The 23,039-nt window shown below is 62.3% G+C and overlaps 2 protein-coding genes across 2 annotated transcripts; both read left to right on the plus strand.

Annotated features, from left to right (window-relative positions):
- The first annotated feature begins 443 nt into the window (after window positions 1-443).
- KRT18 (keratin 18) lies at window positions 444-5,695 on the plus strand. The gene is made up of 7 exons (XM_074164900.1): window positions 444-1,059; window positions 2,118-2,200; window positions 3,199-3,355; window positions 3,460-3,624; window positions 4,237-4,362; window positions 4,455-4,678; window positions 5,476-5,695. The coding sequence occupies exons 1-7, from the start codon at window positions 610-612 to the stop codon at window positions 5,588-5,590; spliced, it is 1,320 nt and encodes a 439-aa protein (XP_074021001.1). The 5' UTR covers window positions 444-609; the 3' UTR covers window positions 5,591-5,695.
- Window positions 5,696-7,520: 1,825 nt separating this feature from the next.
- Window positions 7,521-22,884, plus strand: EIF4B (eukaryotic translation initiation factor 4B). The gene is made up of 15 exons (XM_074164859.1): window positions 7,521-7,554; window positions 11,772-11,909; window positions 12,969-13,177; window positions 15,803-15,919; window positions 16,242-16,296; window positions 16,646-16,789; window positions 17,346-17,456; window positions 17,735-17,899; window positions 18,487-18,721; window positions 19,953-20,071; window positions 20,184-20,400; window positions 21,012-21,079; window positions 21,296-21,383; window positions 22,304-22,376; window positions 22,483-22,884. The coding sequence occupies exons 1-15, from the start codon at window positions 7,542-7,544 to the stop codon at window positions 22,543-22,545; spliced, it is 1,815 nt and encodes a 604-aa protein (XP_074020960.1). The 5' UTR covers window positions 7,521-7,541; the 3' UTR covers window positions 22,546-22,884.
- The last annotated feature ends 155 nt before the right edge of the window (window positions 22,885-23,039 follow it).

The following is a 23,039-nucleotide window of genomic DNA, read 5'->3' on the forward strand; positions in this document are numbered from 1 at the left end:
CCCCCGGGGGTCTCCAGCACGGCCAGCCCCACCTCAAACCCCCCGAATGAGGGGGGGGGACCCCACCACCCCCAGGAGTGGGAGTCGCTATGGGGTGGGGGGGTGTATCAGTGGGGTGATGTGGGGCTGGTGTGCAACGGGAGGGGGGGGGGGGGCCGCTGGAGCCGTGGGGGTGCCCCAAAATGTGTGGGGCTGAGCCTCATGCCTCTGTTTCAGGGTCCCACAGGTTGTGGGGTTGCCCCCCCTTCCCTCTGCTCTGCACCCCACAGGTTATGGGGCCGAGCCCTGTCCCTCCTCCTTGAACCCCACAGATTATGGGGCTGACCCCCAACTTTTCACCCTGCACCCCACGGGTTATGGGGCTGAGCCCTGTCCCTCTGTTCTGGGGCCCCACAGGTTATGGGGCCGAGCCCCATCCCTCCTCCCCGTGCCCCACAAGAACAAAGCCCTGGGCTGGATCCAGCCCCACCTTGGGGCTGTGGGGAGGTGCCGTGGGGCCGCCCTCCCTCCTCCCTCGGGCTATAAATCCCCTCCGTCCGTCCCTCCGTCCATCCGTCCATCCACCCACCCAGCCCTCCGGCTCTCCGTCCGGCTCCCGTCACCGTCACCATGAACTTCTCCCGCAGCAGCAGCGTCTACACCAGCTCCCACCGCTCCGGTGTCACCCCCGGCGTCGGGGGGCGCCGCTTGGTCCCCCTCAGCAGCGCGGCCAGCGTCTACGCCGGGGCGGGGGGCTCGGGTTCCCGCATCTCCGTCACCCGCACCAGCAGCTCCGTGGGGGCCGGTTACGGGGCCGGCTATGGGGCCAGCTATGGGGTCGGCTATGGGGCCGGCTTGGGGGGGGGGATGTCGTTTATGGGGTCTGGGGTGGTGGCCAACGAGAAGGAGACCATGCAGGACCTCAACGAGCGCTTGGCCACCTACTTGGAGAAGGTGCGGAGCCTGGAGCAGGAGAACCGGAGGTTGGAGGTCCAGATCCGGGAATTCATGGCCAAGAAAGGTCCCGGCACCCGGGACTGGAGCCACCACTGGGAGGTCATCGAGGACCTGCGGGACAAGGTGGGGTCCCCTCGTGGTGGTGGGGGGGTGGAGAGGGGGGTGTGGGGGTGTCCCCAGGGGTGGTGGCACCTCGGGGTTAAGCATTAACCCGGCGGGTAGTGGGGGGGGGTGGACTTTGCACCCCGAGCTTGGGGTTGTCACCCATGTGGGGTCCCGGGGGGGGGTGGGGGGGGGGGGGAACGGGGGACATGACCAAGGGTGTGGGGTGACAAAATGGGGGGGGAGGGAGGGGGGAAGCCCAGGGGTCCCCAGGGCTGAGCCCAAGGTGACCCAGAGGCAGCCCAGCCCCCCCACCCCCTGGATGCCTGGGTGCCCCCCCCCGAGGAACCCACCCCGTTTTATCAGCGCTTTTCCGGGGCGAGGTCCCGTCCCCCCCCCGCCATCCCCGTCTCCCGTCCCGTCCCCCCCCCCGTGGCAGCGCGGGCACCTGCCAGGTGGCACCTGCCTGGGTGACGTGGGGTGACGCGGGCGGTGGCACAGGCTGGGGGTGGCGGCGGGGGGGTCCCCGCGCCCCGATCACAGCACCGTGGCCCCATTTCCCTGTGTCCCCATCTCCCTCTGTCCCGTGTCCCCATGTCCCACGTCCCCATTTTCCCATGTCCCCGTGTCCCCATTGTCCTGTGTCCCCATGTCCTTCTGTCCCCGTGTCCCACATCCCCATTTTCCCGTGTCCCCGGGTCTCCGTGGTCCTGTGGCCCCATGGCCCTCTGTCCCATGTCCCCATGTCCCGTGTCCCTCTGCCTCCATGGCCCCATGTCCTCATGTCCCTCTGTCCCCATTTCCCTGGGTTCCATGTACCCGTGTCCCTGTGTCCCGTGTCCCCGTGTCCCGTGTCCCCATGTCCCTGGGTCCACGTGTCCCCATGTACCCGTGTGCCTGGGTCCCCATGTCCCATGCCCCCACGGTCCTGTGGGCCATCTGCCATGTCCCCGTGTCCCCATGTCCCCGTGTCCCCATGTCCCTGTGGCCCCATCTCCCATTTCCCTGTGTCCTCGTGTCCCCATGTCCCGTGTCCCCATGGCCCTGTGGCCCCATGTCCCCCGTGTGTCCCCCCCCAGATCTTCGAGGTGACGGTGGAGAACGCCCGGACGGTGCTGCAGATCGACAACGCCCGGCTGGCGGCCGACGACTTCAGGGTCAAGTGAGGGATGGGAATGGGAATGGGAATGGGGTGGGAATGGGATGGGAACAGGAATAGGTGGGAATGGGGATGGGATGGGAACAGGGACAGGAATGGGTAGGAATGGGATGGGAATGGAGATGGGAATGGGATGGGAATGGAAATGGGAATGGGAACAGGAACTGGAATGGATTGGGAATGGGAATGAGATGGGGATAGGAACAGGGACGGGAGTGGGGTGGGATTGGGGATGGGAATGGGAACAGGGTTGGGAATGGGAACAGGGATGGGAATGGGGATGGGGTGGGACTGGGGGGTGGGAACAAGGACAGGGATGGGGTGGGAATGGGGATAGGAATGAAGATAGGAATAGGAATAGAGTTGGGAATAGGGATGGGAATGGTAGTGGGGATGGGAATAGGAGTGGGAACAGGGATGAGGGTGTGGGTGGGGAAAGGATAGGAATGGAAATAGGGACAAGGACGGGGACAGGGACATGTTGGGGATGGAAATAGGGATGTGGACAAGGACAAGGATGGAAACAGAAGTGGGAAAGGGGACAGAGGATGGGGACAGGGACAGGGATGGGGACATGTCTGGGAATAGGGATGGGCACAGGGACAGGGATGGGGATGGCAATAGGGACGGAACAAGGATAAGAACACAGATGGGGACAAGGATGGGGACAAGGACAGGGATTGGATGGGGCTGGAGATGGAGATGAGGATGGGGATGGGACAGGGATAAGAACACAGGTGGGGACAGGGACAGAGATGAGGACAGGGACGAGGAGGGGATGGAGACAGGGATGGGGATGAGGATGGGGACAGGGATGGGGACAAGGACAGGGATGGGATGGGGCTGGAGATGGAGATGAGGATGAGGATGGGACAGGGATAAGAACACAGGTGGGGACAGGGATGGAAAGGAGATGGGGACAGGGATGGGAACAAGGATGGGGACAGGGATGGGGACAAGGATGGGGACATGGCCGAGGTGGCTCAGCGAGGTGTCCCCAGGTACGAGGCGGAGCTGGCCATTCGCCTCTCGGTGGAGAACGACATCGCGGGGCTGCGCAAGGTCATCGATGACACCAACATGGCCCGGATGCAGCTGGAGGGGGAGATCGAGTCCCTCAAGGAGGAGCTCATCTTCATGAAGAAGAACCACGAGGAGGTAGGGATGGAGCTGGGGAGGGGTTGGGGGGACAACCGGCCCCGATGGGGGACACCACGCTGACGTCAGCCCCTCGTTGCACACTCCCCCCCCCCCCCCCCCAGGAGGTGAAGAGCCTCCAGGCCCAGGTCTCGGAGTCGGCGTTGACGGTGGAGGTGGACGCCCCCAAGTCACAGGACCTGGGCAAGATCATGGCGGAGATCCGGGCCCAGTACGATGCCCTGGCCCAGAAGAACCTGGAGGACCTGGAGAAGCAATGGGGGCGTCAGGTGGGTCCAGCCCCCCCACCCAAACCTGCACCCCGGGGGGCCCCGGTGGTCCCCAAGGAACGGGGGTGATGCTCCATGGGGGTGTCTTCCCTGAGGGACATCAAGCCAAGATGGGGGGCAGCCCCCAACTCAATAGGGTGGTCACCTGGGGGTCCTGACACAAGGGAGAACCCCAATCTGGGGGGGGGTGTTCCCCTGGGGGTCCCCAGTCTGACACAGGGGTGTTCCCCAAAGGCACCCCACGAGGAAGACTTGACCAGTTCTGGTCCAGCACCGGGGACATTTCTGGGGTGACCCCTATCCTGTGGGGGACCCTGACCCCACAGAGGGGACCTTCTCCAAGGGGGTCTTGGTCCAACCCTGGGGGACACTCCTGGGGTGACCCCTATCCCATAGGGGACCCCAAACCTCTGTGGGCTCCTGCTCCAAGAGGATCCTGCTCCAACACTTGGGACATTCCTGGATGACTCCTGTCCCACGTGGGACCCCAGTCCTTAGGGTTGGCTCTTCCTGGGGTGGTTTCACCCTCTGTGTCCCCTCCATGGGTTGGGGTGGCCGTGGTGGGCCAGGCCCATGCGCTGACCCCCAAACCACATGTGTGACCCCCCATAGATCACCGAGAGCACCATCGAGATCACGCAGAGCAGCAAGGAGATCGACACAGCCCGCAGCACCGTGGTGGACCTTCGTCGCACCGTCCAAACCCTGGAGATCGACCTGGAGTCCCTCCACAACCAGGTGCCCCCCAAGTCCCCACTGTCATCTCCAGCCCCACGGGGCCGCCAAGCCATGGTCTGTGGTGGGCTGAACCTTGTGGTGACGCTCTGCAGAAAGCGGGCCTGGAGGCCAACCTGCTAGAGGTGGAGAACCGCTACGGCCTTCAGATGGAGCACCTCAACGGCTTAGTCCTGGGGACCGAGGCGGAGCTGGTGCAGGTGCGCAACGAGCTGCAGCGTCAGGCCGAGGAGTACCAGGCCCTGCTCAACATCAAGGGCAAGCTGGAGGCCGAGATCGCGACCTACCGCCAGCTGCTGGAGGGAGGAGAGGAGTTCAGGTAGCGGGGATGGGGTCCCACCACGGGTGGGATGTCCTGGGTCCATCCTTGGCTTGAGATGGGAAGGGGACAGCAGTGGGAATGAGCCCCGGGTGACGGGATGTCCCATCTCCTTGCTTCAGGATGGTCTTGGGATGGGAAGGGGACAGTGGTGGCATCCAGACAGGATGAGCCCAGGGTGATGGGATGTCTCAGGTCTCATCCTTCAGGACAGTCTTGGGATAGGAAGAGGACAGTGGTGGCATCCAGAAAGGATGTGCCCCGGGTGATGGGAAGTCCAGGTCTTGACAACAAGGGGACAGTGGTGGCATCTAGCAGGCATGTGCCCCAGGTGCCGGGACATCCCAGCCCATCCTCCAGGATGCTCTAGGGGACAGTGGTGGCATCCAGAAGAGATGTGCCCCACATGATGGGATGTCCCATGTCCCATCCTTCAGGATGGTCTTGGGATGGAGAGGGGACAGTGGTGGCATCCAGACAGGATGAGCCCAGGGTGATGGGACATCCCAGGTCCCATCCTTCAGGATGCTCTTGGGATGGGAAGGGGACAGTGGTGGCATCCAGAAGGGATGAACCCCAGGAGCTGGGACGTCCCAGGTCCCATCCTTCAGGATACCCTGGGGACAGTGATACCCTGCTCCCATCCTCCAGGATGCTCCAGCTCCGTCACCTCTGGGTTCCTTGGGGTGACACTGGGGAAGAGGGGGGGGACACATCTGACTAGAGGTGGGTGCGGGGAGGAGACACCCTGGGACACCCCCCCAGCCCCCTCAACCACCCCTTCCCCACCCCCTCAGCCTGCAAGATGCCCTGGAGAAAGAGAGCACCTCCACCACCCAGAGGACCACCCAGAGGATGGTGGACGGCAAGGTGGTGACGGAGACGAAGGAGGTGAAGGTGCGGACGTACTGAGCCAGCGGAGGGGCCCCCCCGGCCCCCCAGCACCTGGGGCGGGGGGACCCAAGACCTCCCCCCCTCAATAAAATGTCACTTCACCTCCCCCCGGGGAGATGTTCCACCCTGGTGTCTCCTTCTGCTGGGGGAGGGAACGGGGTTTAGGGCCACAGGGGGGGCTTCAGGGGGAAACTGAGGCACGGGGTGGGGGGGAGGGACAGACAGATGGGTGGTTTGATGGTGGTGGGTGGATGGATGGAGGGATGGAGGGATGGATGGATGGAGGGATGGACGGATGGGTGGAGGGATGGATGGAGGGATGGATGGATGGAGGGATGGATGGATGCGTGGAGGGATGGACGGATGGGTGGAGGGATGGGTGGATGGAGGGATGGATGGATGGATGGAAGAATGGATGGAGGGATGGGTGGATGGATGGATGGATGGATGGATGCGTGGAGGGATGGACGGATGGGTGGAGGGATGGGTGGATGGATGGATGGAGGGATGGATGGAAGAATGGATGGAGGGATGGGTGGATGGATGGATGGATGGATGGAGGGGTTGAGGGATGGATGGAGGGATGGATGGATGGATGGAGGGGTTGAGGGATGGATGGAGGGATGGATGGAGGGATGGAGGGATGGATGGATGGGTGGAAGGATGGGTGGATGGATGGAGGGATGGATGGATGGATGGATGGTTGGAGGGATGGGTGGATGGATGGATGGAGGGATGGGTGGATGGAGGAGTTGAGGGATGGATGGAGGGATGGATGGAGGGATGGATGGATGGGTGGAAGGATGGGTGGATGGATGGAGGGATGGATGGATGGATGGATGGAGGGATGGATGGATGGATGGATGGAGGGGATGGAGGGATGGATGAGGAGTCGGTAGGTGGGGGGAGTTGGAGGGATGGGGGCTGGGTGCAAGGGGGGGTGTATGGCGGGTGGATGGAGAGAGGACAGACAGACAGAGGACAGACGGACAGATGGACAGAGGACCAGCCCCTGGCCACCCCCGCTTCCTCCTTCCCACCAGCTGCCCCCATGGAATGGGGGCTGATGGCTGTACCCATCCCTGTCCCAACTGAGCACCCCCCCAGCCCCCCAGGGGCACCTCCCCACCCCCATCTGGGGGTCCCAGGAGGCATCACACACACACCCCCCAAAAAAAGCAGCCAGGGGGACCCCAGAAGGTTCCTGTGTCCCCCACCGTCACCAGGGTCATTCCCGAGCTCCGGCCGGGACACAGGGACACAGGGATGGGGGGGGGGGGGTGTCTGTGGAGGGCTGGTGTGTTGCACAAGGGGGGACGGGGCACGGGGGTGCATTCCATGGGGGTCATGATGCACACGGAGGGGGGGCTGGTCCGTTGCACGGGGGGGTCACGGTGCACTTGGCGGGGGGGCTAGTGTATTGCACAGGGGGTCACGGTGCACACAGGGGGGCTGGTGCATTGCACGGTGGTCACAGTGCACACGGCGGGGGGGCTGGTGTGTTGCACGGGGGTCACGGTGCACGCGGAGGCGGGGCAGTGGGTTGCCCACAAGGGGTCGCGGTGCCCACGGGGTGCTGGTGCGTTGCCCACGGGGGTGGCGGTGCGTATCACGGGGGGTGCTGGTGCGTTGCACGACTGTCACGGTGCCTGGAGGGTGCCGGTGCGTTGCCCACGGGGGGTGCCGGTGCATATCGCGGGGGGTGCTGGTGCGTTCCACGGTGGTCGCGGTGCACACGGGGTGGTGGGGTGCTGGTGCGTTGCACGGGGAGGGGGGGTCACGGTGCCGCTGCGATGCCCCGCTGCCCCCCCACTCCCGATCGCGGCGCGGGCGGCGCCGCCAAACGCAGAATCAGCCGCTCCCCGCCCGGCCCCGCCCCCCTCCCCCCAGCGGGGGGAGGGGGCGGGGCCGGCTCCTAGTCACGTGACGGCGCCATCCGGGTCCTTTGCCTTCTCTGCCTCTTCCCAACATGGCGGCCTCAGGTGAGCGCGGCGCGGCGGCGGCGGCGGCCGGCGGCCTCCGAGGGGCCCGGCCGGCGACGATCGCTCCCTACCGGGCCCTGCCGCTCCCCGGGGCGGGGGGTGTGTGTGTATGTGTGTGGTGGCGGGACCGGGGGTGCGGGGCAGCGGCGGAACCGGGGTGGGGGCGAGCCGGCCTTCCCCCCCCCCCCCCCCTCCTTCCCACGTCCCCTCAGGCCGGCGCGAGCGGCCGCTCCCCCCCCCCCGCGCCCTCCTCCTATTGGCGGGGGGGCGCGCGCCGCCGGCGGTGATTGACGGGCGGGGCGGGAAGGGGGGGGGGGGGGGGGGAGATGGAACCTTCGGGCGCGTCACTGCGCAGGCGCGGAGCGGCCCCGGGCGGGGCGGCACCCACGTGGGTGCGCGGTGCGCACGCGGTCGGGCCCGGTACCGGGAAGGGGGGGGGGGGGGGGCTGTGGGGGGGTGTGTGTACCGGAGCCCCGCCCCTTCCCGGGACCTCGCCCCTTCCCCGGGGCCTCCCAACCCTCCCCCCCCCCCCCCCCCCCCCCCCCCCCCCTCTTGCCTCGGGTACCCTTGAGTCTCCTTGCAGCTGCCGGCCCAGGGCAGCGCGGGGGGGAACCGGCTCCGTTTTGACCGGGGGGAAGCAGACTCGCCGTGTCCGTACCCCCCCTCCCCCAACCTATTCCTTCCCCGGACCCGGTTTGTGTCCCGTCCGTGTCCCGTCTCCCCCCAGCCCCGGGCCCGGTTTGTGTCATCGTCCCCCCCAGCCCCGGGCCCGGTTTGTGTCGTCGTCCCCGTCCCGTCCCCCCCCAGCCCCGGGCCCGGTTTGTGTCCCCAGCCCGGTTTGTGTCGTCGTCCCCGTCCCCCCCCCAGCCCCGGGCCCGGTTTGTGTCCCGTCCCCCCCCCAGCCCCGGGCCCGGTTTGTGTCCCGTCCCCCCCCCTAGCCCCGGGCCCGGTTTGTGTCCCGTCCCCCCCAGCCCCGGGCCCGGTTTGTGTGTCCTGCCCCCCCCCAGCCCTCGGCTCTGAGGTACAGGGGCAAAACCCTCGGCAAAATTGGGGGAGGGGGGATGATGGGGGGACCCACAGATGTTTGCAGCTGGTGACGAAAGCTCGGGGGGGCTCCCAGGGATTGGTGAAGCCCCCCCAGAAGCTCACCCCCTTCCCAGATAAAGCCACGGACAGACATATTGGGGGGGGATGGGGCTGGAAGGTTTCCCCCCACACACACCAGGCTTCACAGCGTCCTTGGTGGGGGGGTGAGAGGTGGGGGTGACGCTGGGTCACCCCCCCCGGGGTGGCTCCCTGTGTGTTTGGGGGTCCTAGGGGACATGTTTCCACACACCCCCCCGCCTCCCCCCCACCCAAGTCATGAAGCCAAGGTGGGTGCGGGGGGGCTGGAGATGGCAGAAGAAGACCAAGGTCTTCTCCAGAGCGTCACCAGGGTCCTGCCATGAGGAGGGGACAAGCCCCCACCACCACCAAAGTGGGGGGGGGGAGCAGCCACCATGTGTGTGTGTCCCCATGGCTCCTGGTTCTGTGTCACTCGGTGGGGGGGGGGGGGGGGGCTGGAAGGTGTCACCCCCCCGAGGTCAGGGTGGATCAGAGCTCCCTGCCAGGCTTCACAGGGTCCTTTTGGGGGTGGGGGGTGACACTAGGTCACCCCCCCCCGGGGTGGCTTCCTGTGTGTTTGGGGGGTCCTGGGGGACGTGTTTCCAGCCCCCCCCAGTCCCCCGCACCCCGAGTCCCAAAGCCAAGGCGGGTGCGGGGGGGGGGCTGGAGATGCCAGAATAAGACCAAGGTCTTCTCCAGAGCGTCCAAAGGGGTGGCGAGGGGGGGGCAGCCACCAGGTGTGTCGTGTCGTATGTCCCCCCGCCCCCCCGGTGGCTGCCAGTGCCATTAAGTGTCACTTGGCCATTGTGGCTTCCTGGAGGAGCCAAGCTGGCCCTGGGCACGATGGTGGGGGACGATGGCTGCCTGGCGGCTCGAGGGGACGGTGATGGCGGGGGGGGGGAGGGGAACAACACGACAACGACACAAGGCTGGGTGACACTTTTGGGGACAAAGCTGGCCAAAACGGCAGGGGGTGGTGGTGGAAAAAGGGTCATTTTTAGGCTGGGCTCTTCCCTCTGTCCCTTTTCCGGGGGCTCCTGGTGGAGGTTGGGAAGGAAGAGCTTGGGGAGAGCCTCAGGGAGCGGGACCTCCCCAGTGGCATCGGGGTGGGGGCTCCCAGTGTGTCACTGGGAGACACTGGGATGGTTCCCTCCCCCCCAGTAGGAACACTTTCAGCCTTAAAACCCAGCCTGAGGCCAAAAATGAGGATTTGGGGGGGGGGGGGGGCAGTGTCACACCCAGGGGGGTGGATCCGTACCTGGAGCCTCTCCCCCCCTTATTCCCCACTAGAAATTCCCTCCCCCTCCTTGTATCCCTACTTGGGGGGGGGGGGGTGTTTCCCTGGAAGCCCCCATTTTAAGGGCCTTTGGGTGAGCAGTGCCTCCACCCTGGCTAATTAGAGACCGCAAACGAGCAGCCCCTTAAACCCCCACCCCCCCCCGCCTCCGCCCTGGTTTTATCTTCGTTAAAGCCGTCGCCATGCCCCCCCCCCCCCGTTAATTATCACACACACACCGGTCAACAGCCCAGTTGGGGATTATCTGCACCGAGTCCGGCGCTCCCGGAGTTTATTAATTATTTTTAACGAAGATAAAGAGCGCATGTGTTTTCAAGAGCAATTAGTGGGGGGCCCATCGCTGGATTTTAAAGCCCCCCACCCCCCCAGCTTTTTCTGCCGGGAAAGGAAGAGCTGATATGTCACTTAAAGACCCTGCGAGGGGTCATGGGGGGGGGGGGGGGGCTGAGCCCCCTAAATTCTACCTGGAAATGTTTTTGGGGGGTAGAGGTGAGGTTTTTGGGGATAGAGGTGATGTTTTTTGGGGGGTAGAGGTGAGGTTTTTGGGGGAAAGGTGAGGTTTTTTGGGGTAGAGGTGAGGTTTTTGGGGGGAAAGGTGAGGTTTTTGGAGGGTAGAGGTGAGGTTTTTGAGGTAAAGGTGATGTTTTTTGGAGTAAAAGCTCCCTCCCCGAATTGGAGGTTCGTTAAGGTGTCCCGGCCTTCCTGGCATCGTGCTTCGCTGCCATGGGTGGAAGTGGGGTGGCTTTCTCCTCCCCCAAAATAAGTAGCCCCCCTTCCGTGTCCCCCCCGTCCCCCCCCCCATGGGGAGGTTTTGGGAGACTGACCCCCAAAACGTGAGTGTCCTTTGAGTGACGGGAGCACCCCTTCCCAGCTGGAGAATTTAAGGGTGTTGTCCCTTTGGGAATGGAAAATACACTGGGATGAGGTGGCTTATCCCCGTGTCCCAGTGGCCCATGCCACGTCCGGGTGGCTTGTGGCCACGTTCCGATGGCCCATACCACATCTGGATGACCCCTGCCAGTGTCCCGATGGCCCATGGCACATCTGGATGGCCTGTGGCACATCTGGATGGCCCATGCCCATGTCCCGATGGCCCATGCCACATCCGGGTGGCTCATGCCCGTGTCCCGATGGCCCATGCCACATCTGGATGGCTCGTGCCCATGTCCCAGTGGGCCATGCCACACCTGGGTGGCTCGTGCCCATGGCACATCTGGATGGCTCGTGCCCGTGTCCCGATGGCTCATGGCACATCTGGGTGGCTCATGCCCACATCCTGGTGGCTTGTGGGGCATCTGGATGGCCCGTGCCCACGTCCCCGTGGCCTGTGGGGCATCTGGATAGCCTGTGTCCTGGTGGCCCACGGGGCATCTGGATAGCCCGTGCCTGTGGCCCATGGGGCATCTGGATAGCCCATGCCCACATCCTGGTGGCTTATGCCTGTATCATGGTGGCCCATGGGGCATCTGGATGGGCCGTGCCTGCATCCCGGTGGCCTGTGACACATCTGGATGGCTCATGCCCGTGTCCCAGTGGCCCATGCCCGCATCGCGGTGGCCCGTGGGTCATCTGGATGGCTCAAGCCCACGTCCCGGTGGCTCGGGCCCACATCCCAATGGCTCGTGACGCATCTGGATGGCTCGTGCCCACACCCTGGTGGCTCATGGCACGTCTGGATGGCTCATGCCTGTGTCCCAATGGCTTGTGGCGGCGGCTGGGTGGCTCGTGCCTACGTCCCGGTAGCCCCGGCAACCCAAACCCAGGCCATTCCAGGGCGTCGCTCACTCCCATCCTTCTCTCTCCCTCTGTCCCCCAGCTAAGAAGAAGAACAAGAAGGGCAAGACCCTGACTCTGACGGACTTTCTGGCAGAGGACGGTGGCGGCGGCGGTGGCCCGACCTACATCCCCAAACCCGTCAGCTGGGCCGACGAGACAGATGACCTGGAAGGAGACGGTAACACCCAAAAAAGCTCTTTTTTTTTTCACCCAGATGAGAAGTCTCTTGGCCCGTGGGGTCCTGGGCTTGGAGGGATGTGGGGGCGTTTTGTCCACAGGTGGATCCCTCTCCTTCTTGGGGATGGATCCTCTAATTCCTGGGGATGGATCCTTCCCCTTCTTGGGAGTGGATCCTTCCCCTTCTTGGGGGCAGATCCTTCTTGGGGACAGGTCCTTCCTCTTCTTGGGGATGGATCCTTCTCCTCCTTGGGGATGGATCCTTCTTGGAGGTGGGTCCTTCCCCTTCTTTTTCCACCCTATGGAGGGAGATGGGGTGGATCCTTCTCCTTCTTGGGGGTGGATCCTTCTCCTTCTTGGGGGTGGATCCTTCCCCTTCTTGGGGTGGATCCCTCTGCTTGGAGGTGGATCCTTCCCCTTCTTTTTCCACCCTACGGAGGGAGATGGGGTGGATCCTTCCCCTTCTTCCACCCTAGGAGGGATATGGGGTGGGAAGTGTCGGTAACTGACCCCCCCGCCAGCTCGGGGTTTGGCTGTGCCCTTGAACGGCCGCTGACCCGCGACGACACGCCCCAAACGTTGCAAAATTCTCCGGTTTTATTTTCTTTTCTGGGGAGTAATTAAGCTCAGGGAGCAAACCCAGTACTCGTTAGGACCCAAACTGGTGAAGGGGAGGGGACAGAAATGGGATAAAGAGCTTTTTGTGGGTGTAACCGGAGTGGAGGCTAGGCAGAGTCACCGGAGCCGGGAGTGTTCCCGGTGGGATTTTAAAGAGGAATTCATCCTGGGAAGACTTTAACGCTTTATTAAATGGGTGGCTGGGCTGAACGGCCGCTCTCCCCGGCGTTAAACTGCCTCGGTTTCTCCTCGGGGTTCTTTTGGGCAGCTTTTTCTGCCTCTATTTCTGGGTCGGGCGTCTCGGCCGGATGAATTTCAGGGCTTTAATGACCATCCCCTCACCCGTAACACACCCTGTGATGAGGATGGTGACTGGTCTCTCATTGGGTGCTTTTTTTTGGGGGGGGGCGCGGGGTGTGATTTGACATATTTCTCTCTTTAGTTTCTACCACTTGGCACAGTAACGATGACGACGTGTACCGGGCACCCCCCATCGACCGCTCCATCCTTCCCACCGCCCCACGGGCCGCTCGGGAACCCAACATCGACAGAAGCCGCCTCCCCAAATCCCCCCCTTACACCGCTTTTCTGGGAAACCTGCCCTACGACGTGACGGAAGAATCCATCAAGGACTTTTTCAGAGGACTCAACGTGAGTAACGCCTCGGAGCCGGGGCTCGGGGAAGGAGGGAAACGTAGGCTTTAATTTGAAATACCATGATTTTGGATGCCACCCGCCCCCTTCGCACTCCCTCTGTTGGTTCCAGCTCTTGGATGCTGGATTTGGGGTGAATTCCTTGATTTTCAGCCAACGAGCAGCTCTTCCCGCTGTTTCCTCGCGATGGTGAGGAGCAGGAAGCCTTTCAAAGCAGGCGCCCGGTGGTTTTCCCCCTTAACCAGGCGAAAAGGGGAGGTTGGGCTGGATTTTGGGGGGATTTGGGCTGCAGAGCTGATGCCAAACACCCACCCAGCTGCTCCTTCCCTCTTGGCCACAAGGACACATTGGTGGCCCGTGGGCAACTTGGTGTCCACCAGAACTCCCAGTTCCTTTTCTACAGAGCTGGTTTCCAGCAGGTCACCCCCAACCCGTACTGGTTTGGGGGGGTTTATTCCTCCCCAGGGACGGGACCCTGCACTTGGCCTTGTTGAATTTCATCAGGTTCCTCCCCACCCAACTCCCTGGACTGACCAGGTCCTTCTGGGTGGTGGCCCAAACTTCTGGTGTGTCACCCAGCTTTGTTTGGGCTGCAGAGCTGATGCCAAACACCCACCCAGCTGCTCCTTCCCTCTTGGCCACAAGGACACATTGGTGGCCCGTGGGCAACTTGGTGTCCACCAGAACTCCCAGTTCCTTTTCTACAGAGCTGGTTTCCAGCAGGTCACCCCCAACCCGTACTGGTTTGGGGGGGTTTATTCCTCCCCAGGGACGGGACCCCGCACTTGGCCTTGTTGAATTTCATCAGGTTCCTCCCCACCCAACTCTCCGGCCTGGCCAGGTCCCTCTGGGTGGTGGCCCAACCTTCTGGTGTGTCACCTACCTTTGTGTCACCAGCTGCGGGGACACTCTGTCCCCTCCTCCCGGTCCTTGAGTCCGGTGTTCCTGGCGCGGCAGCGAGCTGTGCTGACGGCAGCAGTGGCTCCCCGTGGGCAGAACCACGCTGCTTACCTTCATTTTTTCCTTTTTTTTGCCTTGTTTTTTTAACTTCTGGTCCCTGCTGAGGCAGCATCTGCTTCTCCTGGGGGAGTAACGGCCTGGGTGAGGCTCCTCCCGAGGAGGAGGAGAAGGAGGAGGGAGCCGAGAGGCCGTTGCCGCTTCCCAGCCCTGGGAGCAGGGATTGACCCAGGAGAAGCCACCTTTGGGAGCCCAGATCCATCCAGGAGGGTCTGTAGAAGGCATTGGTCCAGCAGGAGGTGGGACAGGGCCTGGGAGTGACGCCGAGGACCCTCAGCGTGACCAGGAGGGGCACAAATAACCCAGCGAGCTGTCCCCGCACCAGGACTCATGTTGGGCACGAGGAATCTGGGTTGAAGGGGTCCAAAACTGTTTTTCCACGGGGTTTTTCCTCAGGAGCCTGGGACGAGCTCCAAAAGCAGGTGGGATGTGAAGGGTTGACTCCAGAGTCGGGTGGGGAGGAACCTGATGAAACTCAACAAGGGGAAGTGCAGGGTCCTGCACCTGGGGAGGAATCACCCCATGGACCAGGACAGGTTGGGGGTGACCTGCTGGAAACCAGCTCTGAGGAGAAAGACCTGGGAGTCCTGGTGGACACCAGGATGGCCATGAGCCAGCAACGTGGTGGCCAAGAAGGCCGATGGCATCCTGGGGGGCATCAGCCTCCTGCTCTGACTGGACCTGCTCTGGCAGGGGGGGTTGGACTAGATGATTTCCAGAGGTCCCTTCCAACCCCATAGCATTCTGTGATCAAGAAGAGCGTGGAGAACCTCAAGGGAGGTCATCCTCCCCCTCTGCTCTGCCCTGGGGAGGCCCCATCTGGAGCACTGGGACCAGTTCTGGGCTCCCCAGTTCCAGAAGGACAGGGAACTGCTGGAGAGGGCACAGCAAAGGGCTACCAAGATGCTGAGGGGCCTGGAGCATCTCTCTTAGGAGGAAAGGCTGAGGGACTTGGGGCTTTTGAGTCTGGAGAAGAGAAGACTGAGGGGGGATCTGATCAAGGGTGGGGGTCAGGAGGATGGGGCCAGTCTTTTTCCAGTGGTGCCCAGTGACAGGACGAGAGGAAACGGGCACAAACTGGGACATAAGAAGTTCCACCTAAACATGAGGAGGAACTTCTTTCCTTTGAGGGTGGCAGAGCCCTGGGAGAGGCTGCCCAGAGAGGTGGTGGGGTCTCCATCTCTGGAGACATTCCAAACCCCTCCTGGATGAATCCAACCTGCTCTGGGTGCCCCTGCTTTGGCAGGGGGGTTGGAGGAGACAATCTCCAGAGGTCCCTTCCCACTCCATATCATTCTGGAATTCTGGGACCCATGCCTGTGGGGCTGGAGCCCCGCACTCGGGGTGCGGAGCTGAGCTCCCGTGGGGCTAAATCCCTCCTTCCAAACGGTGTCGGCAGCATTTTGGGGGATGGGGGGGGATAGTTGAACCCTGCTCCTCTTTGAGAGGGTTTTTATTCCGGGTTTTTAATCCATCGATAGCTACGAGTTGCATTCTCTGGGATGATCCTTCCCCGGGGGATTGACGGGGGGGGAGCGGGAATTTTTATACGGCTGCTTTTTCCCCCCCACTTCCCTTTTCCCTTCCTCCCCCCCCCCCCCGCAGATAAGTGCTGTGCGTTTGCCGCGGGAGCCCACCAACCCGGAAAGGTTGAAAGGTTTCGGTTACGCCGAGTTCGAAGACATAGACTCCTTGTTCCAGGCTCTGAGCCTCAACGAAGAGGTGAGTCCATCCAACCCCTGACACGGAACGGGACTGGGGGCTGCAAGCCCCCCCCCCCCCCCAGCCCTTCCAACTCACATCGGGCTCATTCCTCCGCATCCTGGGTGCTAGAGATGTATTAAAACGCGGCTTCTTGTAGAGCGTTGGCTTTCCCTGTTGGAGAAAGACTGAAATTGGGGAGAAAAAGCACTTTTTAGGGCTCCGGGAGAAAGCCCTGTGTGGTCCAAGCTGCTGAGGAATGGCCTGAGATGGGTTCTTCTCGCCCCCCCCGCCGTGCCCATCTCCACGCCTCAGGGCTGACGTCTCCCTCTTGGTTTTTCAGTCTTTAGGGAACAGAAGGATACGAGTGGATGTTGCTGATCAAGCTCAGGATAAAGGTGAGCGTCCCCTCGCCTGGGCCCTCCGGGTGGCCGAGTCGGTGGAGGAGGTAAACGCCTGAGGAGGGGACAAACGGCCCTTGTCCCCACCCGAACGGTGGCTGGAGGCCCCGATTGTTGGGACGTTGGGTGCTTATCTCGGGGGGGGGGGGTTTGTTGTGTGGGTTCCTCCCACGCCCCTTATCGCGCTAATTAGCTCCCGCTACCGTCCCTATCGAGCTAATTAACCCCGCCGAGGGCTTTTTCCGCAGCGTGGGTGGTTACTGCCGATAGAGACGAGTGAGCGCGTTCCGGAGGGGACTGGGTTGTTCTCTCCACCCCGGGAGCTGAAATATCCCTTTCCCGGCAGATCGGGATGATCGCTGCTTCGGCAGAGACCGGGATCGGTTCCGGGACTCGGAGAGGTTCGAGAGCGACTGGAGGGCCCGTCCCGCCACCACCGACAGCTTCGATGATTACCCACCCCGCAGGGGCGACGACAGCTTCGGAGACAGTGAGTTGGCATCAAAATAGGGTATTTCTGTCCCCAAAACGGTGGCGGAGGGACAGAAGGAGTCGGGCTGGCTGTTGCTTCCCTCCGCTCCTCCCCCTGGGAAGCGGATTTCCCACAGAATTCAGTGGTTCCTTCCCCCTCCCCCAGAGCCAAACCTTGCCCCGTCTTTCCACAGGGATGGGTTTTTTCCTCCTTTTCCGTTGTTTTCCCCCTGAAAAAATCCACGTTATCCTGACACCCAGGTGTGCTTTATTTATTCCGCTCCCTCCATGGTGGAGCCACCACCCCGGAGCTTGATCCCCATCTAGATCCTTGCCAGGGCGACTGGGGCAGCGCCGTCTCCCGACTGGGAAGACCAGTAGCAGGGATTTTCCTGCTTCCTTAAGGGATTTGTGGCCCTTTGACAATAACCAGGGGCGGAAAATCTCTGCCGGTGTGTTTTTGGGGTAAAACCATATGCTGGCTCTCTCCGTGCTGCCCTGCTCACGCCAGACACTACCCCCCCTCCCTTTTTCGCTCCCCCCCCCTCCTTTTTTCGCTCCCCCCCCCCCCCCAGGGTATCGCGACCGCTACGATGATCGATATCGTGACGGTCCCCGGAGGGACATGGACCGTGGCTTCGGGGGCAGGGACCGCTACGATGACCGCAGCAGAGACTACGACCGAGGTGGGATATTCCCAGAGGGGTGAGGGGGGAGACTCTGCCACGGCAGATGAGCTGCCCAGTGCCTCCCAGTTCCCCTCCGGTAACTGGGAAAAGGGGTGCGGAAGACGAGCTGTCCCTCTCCAGGCAGCTTCAGCCCCTGGCCTGGCTCTAGTTGTCACCGAGCCTGGATTTTAAGGCCGTTGTGGCTTTGCTGGCCCACAGAATGGCCACCTCCGCGCCCCGCCGGACTGGGAGGGACTGGGACTCACTGGGAAGGACCTCTCCTTCCCTCCCTGCAGGCTACGATTCCAGGATAGGCAGCGGCAGGAGGGCTTTTGGCAGCGGCTACCGCCGGGATGATGACTACCGAGGCTGCGGGGACCGCTACGAGGACCGCTACGACCGGCGGGATGACCGGATGGATCGGTGGAACGGCCGGGATGATTTCCGCCGCGATGACAGAGGTAACGCCGTGGCTCCCGAGCGGCTCCGGACACATCTTTCTCGGCTACCATCCAGCAAATCTTGGCCCCTCCGGGTGGCTGAAGGGCTTTGTTCCCGGGAAAGGCCGTTTTCCCATGTTTTCCCACATTTTAGTTGGTTCCTGGGAGTGTGTTGGTCCCAAACTTGCTCTTTATGGGCCTGGAAGGACCAGAAAAGGCTCTTTTGGGGCCTGGAAGGACCAAGAACGGGGTTGAGAGCAGAAAAATGAGTCCATCCAAACCAGCAGAGTGTCACCAACCTGGGAGAAACCCAGGAAGCGTGAGGAGGACTTGGATGGTCATTGTCCCTTGTGCCCGAAGGGTGGTGGGCTGCCCGTGGCCCAAGATGGGACATTCTACAAGATCCCAAGAGGGTGCTGGGGCAAGAAAAAGCCTCGTTTTTCTATAACCAGTGAAAAGCTTTTCTTGGATGTAAAATTGGATGAGAAATTGCCTTTGCCCCCCCCACCACCACCACCATTTTGGGGGGGTCTGACGATCCCCAGCTCCACCCAGAGCGGCTCAGGGTAGGGTTTATGGTCACTGGTGGCATTGTGGCTCCTTCCCAGGTCCCACTCAGAGGCCGAAGCTGAACCTGAAGCCCCGGAGCGCCCCCAAGGAGGAGGAGACCTCGGTGGCCCCCGCGCCCCAGTCCAGCCGGGCTGCCTCCATCTTCGGGGAGGCCAAACCGGTGGACACGGCTGCCAGGGAGCGGGAGGTGGAAGAGCGGCTACAGAAGGAGCAGGAGAAGCTGCAACGCCAGCTGGAGGATGATAAGAGGATAGACAGACGTCCCCGAGAGAGGTGGGGGCCGGAGGAAGGTGGGAAGGGGGCTTCCTTCTGCCCCCAGGGCGGGCTCTTGGGCTTCAAACCTACCTGGTGTCTGGGGGGGGGGGGTGTCGCAGAATCGGAGAATCAGAGGATGGTTTTGGATTGGGAAAGACCTCAAAAGTCATCCAGTTCCCACTTGGTGCCACTTCCCACCAGCCCAGGTTGCTCCAAGCCCCCTCCAACCTGGCCTTGAACCCCTCCAGGGATGGGGCAGCCACAGCTTCTCTGGGCAACCTGGGCCAGGCTCTCACCACCCTCACAGCAAAGAAGTTCTTCTCCAGATCTCAGTTTAAATCTCCTGATTTTTGGTTTAAAACTGTTCCTTCTTATACTATGGCTCCACTCCCCAAACACCATCCCTGGAGGGATCCAAAAGCCGGTGCTGAGGGACATGGGTCAGTGGTGGGTTGATGGTTGGTCTTGATGAACTTCAAGGTCCCCTCCAACCCAGGGAAGTGGTGGAATCGCCATAGAATCCCAGAACGTTTTGGGTTGGAAGGGACCTTAAAGCTCACCCAGTTCCATCCCTTCTAGTGGCTGGGACATCTTCAATGAGACCAGGTTGCCCGAAGCCCCCTCCAACCTGGCCTTGAACCCCTCCAGGGATGGGGCAGCCACAGCTTCTCTGGGCAACCTGGGCCAGGCTCTCACCACCCTCACACCAAAGAAGTTCTTCCCCACATCTCAGCTCAATCTCCCCTCTTTCAGTCTCAAACCCTTCCCCCTCGTCCCATCGCTCCCCTCCCTGATCCAGAGTCCCTCCCCAGCTTTCCTGGAGCCCCTTTAGGGACTGGAAGGGGCTCCAAGGTCTCCCCGGAGCCTTCTCTTCTCCAGGCTGAACCCCCCCAACTCTCTCAGCCTGTCCTCCCAGCAGAGGGGCTCCAGCCCTCCCAGCATCTCTGTGGCCTCCTCCGGCCCCACTCCAACATCTCCATGTCCCCCTGATGTCCCCAGAGATGGGGGACATCCCCCCAGAGGGGCTGAATTCCGACCCCCCTCACCCTGCTGGGGATGTCCAGCCTCTGATGATGTTCCTTGAGGAGCACAGTCACACCCGTGGTGGCCACCTTTCCCCCCCTGGACCATTCCTTTTGGCACCGGTGCCACTCCTTGGGGGGGTGCTCTAAACCCCCTCGATGGGTGCTCTAAACCCCCCTTCCCCTTTTTTTTGCCTCCCCCCCCCCCTCCCTTTCCCCCGGCACAGGCATCCCAGCTGGAGAAGCGAAGAAAACCAGGAACGATCCCGGACGGGGAGCGAGTCCTCCCAAACCGGCACCTCGGGGCCCCCCGGCACCTCGGTGGGCACCGGCCCCACAGGCAGGAGTAAGTAAAGACCGGGGTGGGGGGTGGGTGGGATTTGTCACTTTTGTCACCCCTTCTGGTGACCCACCTGTGATTAAACCTCTGGTTTGTGCCCCCCCCCCGCCCCTTGCAGCTACACGGAGGAGGGAGAGCGAGAAGTCCCTGGAGAACGAGACGTTCTCCAAAGAGGAGGACACCCCCTCGCCCACCTCCAAGGCCAAGGAGGAGAAGCAGCCCCTGAAGGTGATGCCGGCGCCCCCCCCCAAGGAGAACGCCTGGGTGAAACGGAGCGGCAACCCCCCCCACGCCCGCTCCCAGAGCTCGGATTCGGAGCAGCACTCTCCCACCAGGTTGGTGACATCTCGGGGGGCGTCCTGGTCCTCGGGGATGCCTCGAGCTCCATGCGAGCCATCAACGTGGTGCTGGTGGCCCAGGAAGCCACCGGCAACCTTGGGCTGCATCCCAAGGAAGGGGGGGGGGTGGATTCTGGCCCTCTGCTCCGCTCTGGGGAGATGTCCCCTGTCTCTGGGGACACCAGAGGGATGCAGAGACGAGGGGGACACTGGCCCAGGTTGCCCAGAGAAGCTGTGGGTGGCCCATCCCTGGAGGGGGGGGGCATCAAAGCCGGGTTGGACAGGGCTTTGGGCAACCTGGGCTGGTGGGAGGTGGCCCTTCTTGGTGGGAGGTGGCTCTTGGTGGGAGGTGGCCCTTCTTTGGTGGGAGGTGGCTCTTCTTGGTGGGAGGTGGCCCTTCCCAGTAGAACTGGGACTGGAAGATCTTCCAGGTCCCTCCCAACCCAACCCATTCCATAATTCCTCAAGATTTCCCCGCTGCCCACCCCTGCCCTGACATCCCAGTAGCCCCAGGGTTGTTCCCCCCCCCAAAGTCTCCCCACCCCACGGTGTCCCCATCTTCATCCCAAGATCTTGATGTTCCTTTTCTTCTCCCCCCTCCTCATCAGTGGCAACCAGCCGGCCCCCAGCCTCACCTTGGAAGATGCCCCCCCCCAGAAGAACACCCACAGGAAAGGTGAGACTGGACGCGCTGGGAGCAACTGGTTTGAGACTGGGAATCGCCAAAACAAGCTCCCAAAAACCGTCCCTGTGGTGGGGACGGGGCACAGAGCCCGGCCAAAACGGTGGCCCAAACACCCCCCGGGGCTGGCCACGTGTCGGGGGGGGGGGGGCTCTGTGGTGTTGGGGGGTGGGACCTCATGGATTTTTTCCATCCCCCTCCCCCTCCCAGGAGATGAGAACAAGCCGGACGGGGGCCGGGAGAGCGGTTCCAAGGTCCGGAGCGGGAGCTCCAGCCGCGGCCCGGGGGATTCCGAGAGGTGGGTGTCCCCGGAGGGGTGGGGGGCTTGGGGTGGGAAATGGGGGGGGGGGGGATGTCACACACCCCGGGGGGATAGCGGTACCCATCCTGGAGCCACCTCCCAGTTAGACCCGCTGCCCCCCCTGCGCTGCAGCTGGTGTCTCCCAGAGCAAAACTGGGATTAAATCCGGGGCTGGGCTTAAAAGTGGGATTTTTTAAAACCGGGACTGGGTTTAAAAGTGGGATTTTTAGATCTGGGGCTGGGCTGAAAATTGGGATTTTTAAATCTGGGGCTGGGCTTCAAGAATCCGCCTCTGCTGCCTCTCTGACACCCACCCCCCCCCCGGGGAGGGTTTTACCCCCTGGGGGAGGTTTCTGCCCCCCCCTTGGGGAGGTTTTTACCCCCTGGGGGAGTTTTTTACTCCCTGGGGCGTGGCTTCTGCCCCCCTGAGGGTGGTTTCTGCCCCTGGGGGAGGTTTTTTCTCTCCTGGGGGAGGGTTTCTTCCCCCCCTTGGGGTGGCTTCTGCCCCCCTTGGGGAGGTATCTGCCCCCCCCCGGGGGAGGTTTTTTCCCCCCTGCAGGAGGGTTTTACCCCCTGGGGGTGATTTCTGCCCTCCCCGGGGGAGGTTTTTCCCCCCGGGGGAGTTTTTTACTCCCTGGGGGAGGTTTCTGCCCTCCCTCGGGGTGATTTCTGCCCCTGGAGGAGGTTTCCCCCCCCGGGGGAGGGTTTTTACCCCCCCTTGGGGTGGCTTCTGCCCCCAGGGGAGGTTTTTCCCCCCCAGGGGAGGTTTTTACTCCCCTTGGGGGGGTTTCTGCCCTCCTTGGGGAGGTTTTTCCCCCCTGGGGGAGGGTTTTACCCCCTGGGGGAGGTTTCTGCCCCCCCCCGGGGGTGGTTTCTTCCCCCCCCCCCGGGGGCTGACGGGGCTGCGGTTCCCGCAGGAGAGAGAGCAGGAAGGATCACGACTCTCGACCTGCACCTGAGCCAAAGAAACTCGAGGAAAACCCACCCTCCGTAAGCACAGTTTTGGGGGAAAAAACCCCATTTTTGGGTAATGGTGGTGGGGGGGGGGGCGTTATTTTTTAACCTGTGCCCCTCTTTGCCTCCCTCCCTCCCGCAGTTCAGCCACGCCAGCAAATACGCCGCGCTCTCGGTGGACGGGGAAGATGACGGTGAGGAGTAAAAATACAACCGGAAAAAAAAAAAAAAAATGAAAAAAAGGAAAATTAACAGGAAACAAAAAACAAAAAAAAAGAAAATTTAAAAAAAAAAAAAAAAGACACACACACCCCCCCCCCCCCCCTCCATCTCTTGAGTTTCCCCCCCCCATCCCCCCCTCCCTCCTTGGGAGAATTCCAAAAAAAAAAAGCCACCAAACCACCAAAACCCACCCTCTGTGGAGAGAGAGAGAGAAATAAAACCTGAAACTCAGCCATTCCCCGAGACTTTTTTTCTTCGAACTTTGGAAATCGGGGGGGGGGGGGAGGGGGAGGGGGGGGGAACGTGTGTCTTTCCCCCCCCCCCCCCCGCAAAAAAAAAAAAAAAAAAAAGGAAAAAAATAGATTAAAAAAAAAAAAAAAAAGGAATTTTCTTGCATGCTGCTGCCGCCGCCGAGAAAGTGTTGAAGGAACCGGAGGCGCCGCCGAAGGGCGAGGAAGAGGAGTCGTAGCCTTCCTC

Source organism: Numenius arquata, chromosome 29, assembly GCF_964106895.1.
Source record: "Numenius arquata chromosome 29, bNumArq3.hap1.1, whole genome shotgun sequence".
Taxonomy (NCBI): domain Eukaryota; kingdom Metazoa; phylum Chordata; class Aves; order Charadriiformes; family Scolopacidae; genus Numenius; species Numenius arquata.

Bases quoted from the DNA above. Each gene is read 5' to 3' on its own strand.
- KRT18 (XM_074164900.1), top strand. From the start codon at position 610: ATGAACTTCTCCCGCAGCAGCAGCGTCTACACCAGCTCCCACCGCTCC. The intron at 4,363-4,454 runs GTGCCCCCCAAG...GACGCTCTGCAG, and splicing joins TGGAGTCCCTCCACAACCAG to AAAGCGGGCCTGGAGGCCAA. The intron at 4,679-5,475 runs GTAGCGGGGATG...CCACCCCCTCAG, and splicing joins GAGGGAGGAGAGGAGTTCAG to CCTGCAAGATGCCCTGGAGA.
- EIF4B (XM_074164859.1), top strand. The intron at 13,178-15,802 runs GTGAGTAACGCC...CCCCCCCCGCAG, and splicing joins ACTTTTTCAGAGGACTCAAC to ATAAGTGCTGTGCGTTTGCC. The intron at 20,072-20,183 runs GTAAGTAAAGAC...CGCCCCTTGCAG, and splicing joins CACCGGCCCCACAGGCAGGA to CTACACGGAGGAGGGAGAGC.